This window comes from Patella vulgata, chromosome 9 (assembly GCF_932274485.2).
Source record: "Patella vulgata chromosome 9, xgPatVulg1.2, whole genome shotgun sequence".
Taxonomy (NCBI): domain Eukaryota; kingdom Metazoa; phylum Mollusca; class Gastropoda; family Patellidae; genus Patella; species Patella vulgata.
The window spans coordinates 29225771-29236686 of record NC_065887.2 but is presented as its reverse complement, the minus strand read 5'-3'; the positions used below and the strand labels follow the sequence as shown (position 1 = coordinate 29236686).

At 35.9% G+C, this 10916-nt stretch overlaps 1 protein-coding gene across 1 annotated transcript; it reads left to right on the top strand.

Annotated features, from left to right (window-relative positions):
* The first annotated feature begins 637 nt into the window (after window positions 1–637).
* LOC126831775 (acidic mammalian chitinase) lies at window positions 638–10032 on the top strand. Its single transcript, XM_050562418.2, has 8 exons — window positions 638–844; window positions 2732–3095; window positions 3499–3634; window positions 3899–4023; window positions 4470–4605; window positions 5101–5271; window positions 7071–7190; window positions 7854–10032. Exons 1-8 carry the CDS (start codon window positions 721–723, stop codon window positions 7986–7988), a joined length of 1311 nt encoding a protein of 436 aa, XP_050418375.1. The 5' UTR covers window positions 638–720; the 3' UTR covers window positions 7989–10032.
* The last annotated feature ends 884 nt before the right edge of the window (window positions 10033–10916 follow it).

Genomic DNA, 10916 nt, shown 5'->3' with positions numbered 1-10916 from the left:
ACCCGGCTATAAAGACATACATAAGCCATTGGCTACAGTGTTCTATAAGGGATATTCTGCCCTGGACCTCGGCTCCATATAATGATCGGTGTTATTCTTAGAATAACCTAGATGTAAGAGTACACCCCATTCTGTTTCATGAATCTTGTGTGTTTTTCATTGAAGACATACAAAACATTATTTTTAGTTTTATTTTGATTTCATCTGGGAAGCAGGTAGTGGCGTGACATCCATTTCAGATGCGCGTGTGTCTGTGTGTGTGTGTAGTAGTAGTAGTTCAAATGTTTTCTTCTAGGATATCTCATTTGTGGCTCGGACGTGAATTAACGTGGCTGTTTTATAATTAATTTGAACAAATAGTTTATTTCAACTGGTTTTACAAATAAATTGCCCTTCTTTCTGACATTTCTCAGTAGGCCTACTGGGTCCTATGCTTGAGTCTTGGGGCATATGGTCGAAGAATTGGATCCGGTTATCACCAAGCCTCTGCAGGCCACTGGTACCGGACACAATAGCAGTCATTAGCAAGTCCCCGCGCTAGCAAAACGATCAAACATTATGACCCAAATGGTGTTCCATAATTACATGCAGGTTACGACGACGACACGATATGTCTGGATATTCAAGACTACGGGATGACAGGTGCCCAACATTACCTCTCGTCCAATAAACCGTAATAGTAATATTAATAGCAAGAAGGTACGGTATATACATGTCGAAATGTCCTCATGCACAACGGGTCTGTTGTGGCTAGCAGTGCTATTTGTTTATTATGGAGCAACACATGGGTCGGATAAGTTTCTACTAAACGAGAGACTGACTTCAAGTTCAAGCCACAAACTAGGTAAGTAATTTGTTCCCGAATTCAGTTACAAATTGTTAAAAATATACGCACGTGACACTGAGTCAGAGACGACATTTCATAAAAAGCCTATGCATTTTTTTTTTCTAACACTATTTATTCGATAAATACATAGGCTACATTATAGGCCTATAAAGATACTATTATAATTTATATAATTATGGTGCAGAAGAGTAGGACGTTAAACCCCATTTCATTTCATTTATATAATTATGGGATCTAATATAATTATGGGAGCGTATATAATTTTAGTTTCTTTAGGAAGTTTCTAAAGTTAACTAATAATTATAAATTCAGGTCCGTATATGATTGGGCCTGGGGGGTTGGATGGCCGAATGGTTAGCACGCGCGCGCTATATCATACGGTCTGTCATTATTGAGTCAACTGGTGAGTTTTCGATTCCCCGGTTGTAAGTGGCAAGGACTCGAAGGAGTAGGGTCGCCTGTCCAACCTCATGGGTTTTCTCCGGGTCCTCCTGTTTCCTCCCACTGCTAAAGACCCTTACGCGCAAGCGAATTATTGAAATAAAATTGAACCATGTGTTAGTCCCAAAATGACCTAGTCCAACCCCATTGGACGTTTAACCCCATTTCTCTCTCTTTCTCTCTCCCCCTTCCCCCCCTTATATGATTATATTGTTTGAAAATTATAATCATAAATTTAGGGCAATACTAAACAAAACACCGAAATATTCCACAGTGGTCACAGTCGCAAATTTATATAGGTAAGAAAGAAAAAAGAGATGTTTACTCTCAATAATTAATTAATCAGAAGGTTATATTGGATATACATATATGGCAAATGAGTTATACAGAGGGTATATGAACAAAACATGTGAATCCTGATGTCTTTTTGTTCAGGAAACTGTCACTCTTTTTGGAACACTGCTTCTAATCAAGATATAATGTTCAATGATTTCCTTCAAAATACTCAAATAAAAATAAATGATTCAAATCGTCTGAAATTAAACTAGATGAATTATATACAGGTAAGCTTAAATTAGTTACAGCTAAAAGATTAGGGGAAGTATTCTGATAGTCAATTAGTTCAACATTTGATGTCACTATGAGATTTGTATTATTCTATATAATATTGGCCGGCTCCTGATTCTAGTTAATTGAGTAATGGATTAGGCCTACCTATATATTACATGGTAAGATGCTGGCTCGCTAGCCTGGAGGTCGGTTGTTCGATTCCGACGTGATTCCCTCTCGTCAGTGATGCAGAACGGAGGCCCTGACAAGGACAGCTGTCTAGTCCTTCGGATGATATGAAAAAACGAGGTCCCGTGTATGTATTGGAATGCACGTAAAAGATCCCCTGGCAGTTGGAATTCGATATAAGAGTAGGCGATAGAGCCGCTGCCAGGGCAAAATTTCCCTCATAGCACACTGTATGGCGTATGCCCGTCTTCATTAGCCCAGTATAGGAGCAGAACAGTAGGACATTAAACCCCATTTCATTTCATTTATATATTTCATAAATTTCGTTTAGGTAAATTATGAGCCGAGACTTCATCGAGATTAAGAGATGTGTTACTAAACCATGAGATGCCTAGAATCCAGCAAATTTTGGGACCAGGAACTGGTCCATAACCGCTACGCATCTTGCTCTTGTTCTTGGGGTCATTTTTTTTTTTAAAAAGCCCAAGGCTCTGTCAATTTAAGTTCTTGGTCCATGGTATGATCATACTTGTATCATCGGACAAGCTTTCCGCCCCCCACACTACCAGGTACATATACTTGGATGCTGGTCTCAAATTGTGAATACAATCTGATATTGATATTCCCAGTCATATCAAATTGAAAATTATTTATTTACCTCCAAAGCATAAATGCCTCTTTAATGAACTTTTTTCTATTATTTAGATACTGGAAAGATAGGACTATATAAAGAAAACATTCCATTGGATAAAAAGATAGAGTTACATAGAGAAAACATTCCACTGGATAAAATCGGTGAATCTGAAGGCAGTTTTCCTGTTGTCTGCTATCTCTCTATGGGAAATGAATTCCCAGGACCCTTTCCACCAGAAGCTAATGTTACTTTATGCTCACATATTATCCTTCTGGGTACAGGAATTCAAAATGCAGAAGTCGCACCAAGTCAACATTCACAGATATATTGCAAATCAGTTGCGGCCATGAAAAAACTGAATCCTAATCTGAAAGTATTACTCTCTAATGGGGGAGATTTTGGGTCTGTTCTGATTTCAGCAGAAAACAGGACAAGGTATGTATAAAACAACAGAATGGAGGGAGATTTTAATTGTTGTCAAAAAATATACTAAAATTGTTTTTTAAAATGTGTACAATTAATTTAGACTCCTTTTCTATAAGCTAGGACTTGTCACCAGGGAAACAGACAGAAGACGGACTTAATTACTAAATTAAAATACAGCCTAAAATTAATCCCATATAAAAATATATTTGCACAAAAAATTTAATTAGCTTAAAGTTCTGATGTGCCGTACTGGAAAATCCTGTACATGCCACTACTTAGTTACACAATAACAGGAGGGCTTGGATTAAAAGCGTACATACTTTTGATTTTTTAAATATGTGAACCATCCGTCTTGTTGTGCCTTTAAATTATATTCTTGAAGAATTTATATTATTTCTTTTAATTTTGTTAGATTTGCAAACAGTATGATTCCATATTTGACCAATTACCCATTGGATGGTTTTGATCTAGATTGGGAATTCCCGGCATGGCCTATTGGAAAAGAACACCCGGCACAACAACAGCATAATTACAGTCTTTTACTACAAGTAAGAACATTCTGATCAGTATTTTGTGATACATAACTCAGTTTACATACCTGGACCTGGCAAGGAACAGCTCTAGTCATTCGGATGGGATGAAAAACTGAGGTTTGTGCAAATTTTCCTTGCATGCTGTTTGCCGTCTTCATTAGCTCAGTCGGTACAGAGCAGTAGGATGTTAAACCTCATTTCATTTTATTTACGTTGTCTTATGAAATCATTAAAATCTATTACCCAAGTTTGAAATTGTTCTTTTTATCTATTTTGCAGACTGTGAGAGAAACACTTGATAATTATTCAGCAAAAATGAATAGATCTAAATTTTTATTAACAGCAGCAGTAGCATCAACTACTCCACTTATAAACAATTGTTATGAAATACCAGAATTAGCAAAGTGAGTGCCAACTTTTAAGCCCATTAGCAGTTATCTGAAAATGATAGAGGATGGAAGAACTGACAAGGACAGTGCCAAGTCATTTGGATAAGACGAAAGGTCCTGTGTACACATTGGCATGCACTAGAAGAACCCATGACAGTTGGAATTCAAAATAAGTGTATAGTCCGTAGCGCTGCTGTTGAGACAAAATATCCCTTATAGCACATTGTAGGGCTTAGGCCGGTCTTCGTTAGCCCAGTCCATGCAGAAAAGTAGGACGTTAAACGTCATTTCATTTCATTCACAAACGGCTTAATAAACTGGCTAAGCCGGCTATTTCTTCACAATTGGCATTTGATTTGTGTAGCTAGACACAATTTTTGTCAGGAACTCAGTGGGTCTTTCCCTTTATAGTCCATTTTGAAAATAAATGATAACGGACAACAATTATTTTCATGTTTCAGATATTTGGATTTCATCAATTTGATGACGTATGATATTCATGGTTTCGGTCTAACAACACCGTTTACAGGATTTAACAGTCCAATGCACTCAGGAAAAAGTTTTCTAGACAGGACCATATTCTTAAATTATAATTTGGTAATATTTTTATACAACCACATATTCTATTATAATATGGTAATTTTTAAACATCCACTTAGGTCGGATTAAGCTTGGATCCTGGCTGAAAATGTCACTGGAGCAGGGGTTGGGGGGGTGCGGGGAGCAGTGTGAAAGTAGGGCATATTCTAATCATTGTTATTGTCTGTCACACTTTATACAAATGTCAGTATGGTAGATAGATATATTTGGCACAAACACTTACAACATATGGTATGAACTTATTTTTAGAAGTAATTTGGGACCCCTGGCTGCATCCCAGTCAAGCCCCACCCTTAAATCTGCCCTGACATCAACTACTTATTAATGTAGTGTAGTTTTATATTGTGATCACCCGTATCTGCTGGTCCATTCACACTTTCTTGTACACAATATTCAGATTTTCATATAATTTTTTATATGGCCACATATTAAAGTAATTAAACAGTATTCCTTTGTATTGCTTCAGTATAATTTATATCGGTATTGTTTTAGGTTTCGGCAGCAGAAGAATGGGTTAAAAGAGGAATGTCTAAAAAACAGGTTGTAGTTGGAATTCCTGCATATGGCCATACTTTTGAACTGCTTGATAAAAACCTCCATGGTGTATACAGTCTAGCAGTCGGCATTAATAAAACGTTAGGCGATGAAATTAGTTACGATATTGTAAGTATAAAAACAGGTTTATCTGTCAAATTGACCAATAAAATAAAAAAATAGGATTCATTTAACCAGCTATGTATCAACTTTTGCATGTATCCTCCAAAACTATGACAAAAATATCTTTACTTATTTAACTTATTTACTTCTCTCTCTCTAAACATCTGTTGATATCCTGACGTCCAATTTCATGACTACAAAAGACACAGAATGATGGAAATAAAATTATTGCTACGCAACAGGAACTATTATTGGGAGACAGAGAGAGAAATGGGGTTTCATGTCCACTCAACACAAACTATGTTATTTTGGGACTAACATATGGTACAATTTTATTTCAATAATTCACGAGGTTAGGCAGGCGACCAGACCCTACTCAAGGTCAGGAACAAGTCTGGGATCTAAACCATGCCAATCTCAGACCTTATAATCTAAAGTACATGCGTTAGACCATTTGCCACGCCCACCATCCCCTTCCCCTCGTCTACAGTTGAAACATGTACAATTAATGTTCTCATCAATATGGCCTGCTACAAATTCTTAGTGGTCCACTGTGGACAAAATGTATGTTGGAAATTGTTACAAGCAAAATTCTTCTCATTACAAATGGTCTTCTACCAACAATTGACACCCGATTAGATTTTATTACATACTTCGAGAAGGTATTTGTTGAGTAATAAAACCTTCTAGTAGTTTATCGAGGGCTGGCCGTCCTTACCGCACGGTACAAATATTATCACCACTAGAAGCAACAAATTCCAGAACAAGCCAGAACTCATACCAAAATGGCCGCTTTATACAAACGAGTATTTAGGGGAATACTAACCCGAACCCTAACCCTTTTAAGAGAAATAAAAACTAAATTAGACCCAAGTTCAGTCTTTTAAAAAGGGTTAGGGTTAGGGTTCGGGTTAGTTATCCCCAAAATTCTCATTTATATAAAGCGGCCATTTTGGACTCGGGAAGCACCCGAACAGTAGCGGATTATCAGTGAGGTTGATGAGGCTGCAGCCTCAGGCCCAAAGATTTTGTAAAAAAAATTTTTTTAGGCTTTTCTGATACGATTAAAAACACATAGACAATGAATGTTAGGGGGTGGGGTTTAGGCCCAACGGGAATCAACATAGGCCCTCACCCGAAATTAATTAGGCCCACGCCATTTTAAATGGGCCCTATTTTTTGAAGATCTGATCTTATTTTTTAAACGTAGGCCTACAATGTACGTTAAATCCTTGTAAGTTTTCGGTTATGTCTTGCTTAATATATTGTATCCACGTGACGTCATTTATGGGCATATAAAGTTACATTACCAATATCAAACGATTTTGGCTTAAGAAAAAATATCTAGCAAAAGATCTTGAGCTAGTTTCGATGTAAACACCCCATCATGAGGAAATATTATCCTTGAAAATAGGTGTATGTACAGTTGGTTTCCGGTGACGTTTCTGCTGTCAAAGCATTTTGTACTACAAATTTCAATAGTTATAACTAATATTTTAATAATATTATAACCTCAGTAACGAATCCCGTTTTTAATGTTAGCAACTACCTTGGCTCTAACTTTAAAAACTAAATAGGCCCTCCAGCAACTGCCGCCTCAGGCCTTGGTGGAGCTTAATCCGCCACTGCACCCGAACCTCGATAAACTACTAGAAGGTTTTATTTGTACCGTGCGGTAAGGACGGCCAGCCCTCGATAAACTACTAGAAGGTTTTATTACTCAACAAATACCTTCTTGAAGTATGTAATAAAAATTAATCGGGTGCAATTGATTAGGGAATATACATATCTTGTGTTATTTACAGATTTGTGGTCTGTTAAAAAATGGTTACACCGAAGTTTGGGACGAGGATGGTGAAGTACCATACGCTTATGCTGATAAATCATGGATTTCTTATGACAATGAAAAAAGTGTAGCAATAAAGGTAGGCCTAATCAAAGAGTGTGTGACAGAGATGGATGGGGTGTGAATGAATGAGTACTCAACTCAAATGAGGTAATTTCGACTCTTAAATGTTATATCTGTGCATAGAGGGGTTTGAGCAGTGGGTGGAAGCCAGAGAGCCTGAAGCAAACCCACAATAACAGATCACCCACATACCTCTTGATCTGTCAAGCATGTCCAATAAATACTTACACTCCAGTATTTTGCAAGGATAGATCCAAGGAGAGCACCTAGGCAACCTATCTCCCCCCTAAAAAGAAATCAAGTGTCCTTTTTTGTCCACCAGTGGTAGAATTATCTTGAACAAGAAAATGACAAAATTATTACTAAACTCTATCAGTTGAGAATGGCAAGTGGCCCACTTCCTGTGAGTTTTTGATGGTCTAACAATTTTTTCTGTGTATTTTATTCACTTTTAATATTATTAAGAGACAAATTGTTCATTCGTTAAGTCTGTTTTTCAATCCGCTTCACATATCTTGGATTAGATATTGTTAATAAAGAAAAAATTCCCTTTCTAATCTGTGACCAAATGGCAAACTTATGCAGTGTTCATCCAAGCATCCCCCAACCCCCATCCTTATGAATCTGTCAATGGCATTTAATCGATTTTTCAAATTACTAGCAACTTTCCTTTTTTCAGGCAAAATGGATAAAAAGTAATGGTTATGGAGGGGTGATGACCTATTCTTTGAGTGTTGATGATTTTATGGGAAATTGTAATGGAATCAAATGGCCGATTCATTTGGCCATACATAATGCTCTAAAAGAGACCTAGTTTTTGCCTTATTGATTTGAAGAAAAAAAAGCTCAAAAGCTATTATTTTGTATGCAGTTTTAACCTCTACACATTCCAAGAGCACATTCAGTCGGTAAAAATAATATGTCGACCATGTTTATTTTTTTATATATTTTAAATAATTTTGTTTGCATGCAACATAACTCAGGATGCTGTCTTTTGCTCTTTATAATGTTGTCACCTTGTATGACATCAATTTGTCTGTTGTAAACAATTGTTCATATGTACCCAGGGACAAATATCAAGGGCAGCACAAGTTTTACAAATCTTCAACTAATCATAAATCACTAAATGAAATTTTGTTTTGGCTATTCATAAACACCCATCACATTATGGTAAATCAAGAGCTGTATAGTGCTAATGACCAAGCACTACTAGGTGCTGTTACAGACACTTCTGTCTCCTATATCACCCTGGGTGAAATGATTAGTACGTGTATATTGATAGCTTAACCCAACCCACTGAAGGTTGATGAAGCCCACTTGGGCTTTTGAAAATTATTTCATTCCAAAAATAGGGCACTAAATGATTGTAATATATTATATAATAATGGGTAAATGTGGATTTTTAAAGTGTTATATGCAAATCAAACGCCATAATGTCAAGAAACAGCCTAATAAGCTTAAAGTTTCAAATCAAAATATCATTCATGAAAAGTTTTTTTGCCAAGGGGTTACGTACTGGTAACTCATTTTAAGAATTTTAATGACTACTTATTACTTTAACTTTGGTAAGTACTGTATGTATATACAGGCATAGTTATCTTATGGTTAATGTTTGAAAAATGTTAAAGGACAATATTGGTGCCAGTCATTATCACAGCATAGACAATGAATGTTAGGGGGTGGGGTTTAGGCCCAACGGGAATCAACATAGGCCCTCACCCGAAATTAATTAGGCCCACGCCATTTTAAATAGGCCCTATTTTTTGAAGATCTGATCTTATTTTTTAAACGTAGGCCTACAATGTACGTTAAATCCTTGTAAGTTTTCGGTTATGTCTTGCTTAATATATTGTATCCACGTGACGTCACACAACAACTTTTGGTCTTCGAAGGAATTTTTAGTGAGCAGAAATTCAGCCGTGTATCTGTTATCACTCGTCACATCAGTCAGTTATATAGAGAGATGACTCATGTTTTCCTTTGGGGTTCGTCACTTCCGATTCAGGAAACCTGTATTACTCAGCTATCATAGCAATGATCTCTGTGTTAATATTATATTTGGAATATGTTTAACCAGCTCTATCACCTATGGGATAATGACTGGCACCAATATTGTCCTTTAAGAAAATGGTATATATAGAACATATGATTATATTCTAATAAATGATTGTTGTGTTTTAATGTGCATTAATCACTACTTAGAACAATATTATTGGGAACAATGTTTGTAATGCATAAATTATTTTGTTGTGTTTTATTATTGACTTACAGATGTATAAGTTAAGTTTGATATATAGGACTGACAAGGTTGTGTGTAGATACAATATGTGGCATTGCAGGGATGATCCAAGGGCAATAATCAGTTCAGGAACAATCTTATGCTACCTCTTCCTCCAACATAAAACTCACTAAAGCATTCATCAAACTTCTACTATATATTTCTCTATTGTAAATCTATGTGCAAGTCTAAAGATGATAAACAAATTCATATACATGTAGTTGAGTATAAATTATGGGATTGATTGTATATCAACCTCTCACTAACTACAATGTTGGACTAATCAATGGAAGATGTGATTGCTGACAGTCTTGCTCAATTAGTATGATTTCAAATTTAATTGGTTGTTCCAGACCCTGTCTGGCAGATTGAGACCTTGCCTCCTTTCTTAACCTCAATGGCTTGGCAGATGATAACATACATCCCACTCAGGCCGGCACAATATGCACAAAATAATATACAAGATTGAATTGCAAATAAATTGATTTAATATAATATCTATTTTTAATTTTAGACAAAATCATATTGTATATATTTAGTTGATTATTATACATATAGGTTCCTATTGACCATTTGTAGAAGGTTTATTGTAAAGTTTGCTAATAATAAATATTTTTTTAACATAAATAATTTGTGTTTATTTGAGATCCATGTAGACCTATAAACAAAATAACATTTATGAGAGTCATGGGAGTCTTTTGGTGTGTTTATAATTATAATTCAAGTGTTTGATTTGGGAAAAAATACAGTCTTTCAAGGAGAAGTGTAAAAAATAAATGTTTTTTTCACATTTATAACACTGAAAAAAGATCCCACCTTTTTCATATGGAGGGAAATCGGGTTTAATGTTAGTTTGGAACTAAGATGTGACACTGATGTATCATTTTGATTATTCTGGTACCTTGCAAGTGTAATCATCAATAAAAATGTTCTGGTACCTTCCAAGTGTAATCAATAAAATTGTTCTGATCAGATAAATGATGAGCTCCAACAAAGTTTCATTTTGTGACAGAATGGAGAAGTAAATAGTTATTGTCCACCACATCAATTATACTGCATGTACAGATTCTGTAATCCTTTCCTAAAGTACGACCTTCATTAGTCCCTCCATGATTATCATTTATCAAGCCCTATTTGACTCAAGAGGACAAGCGGCATGATTGTATTCCATGTGATCCCTAAGCAAGTCATCCTTTGAAATTGAGGCTTTAGTAATGCCAAGTGGTATTTGTTAGTGCTGGCTATTGCTACTGCAGTCATGATGCAATACGTATATTGCGATTCAAGTGCTACGCAGTTGATTCGTATCACGATTCATAACCAGGTCAATATTTACTAAGAAAACAACAGGATAAATGAATATATTGATATTTCTAGTCCTGCTGATGTCCTACTGATTTTTCATGCATGCCCTCTGAGATCACTGAGAATGATATTGTCATAACCTTTCTCAAATGTACACCT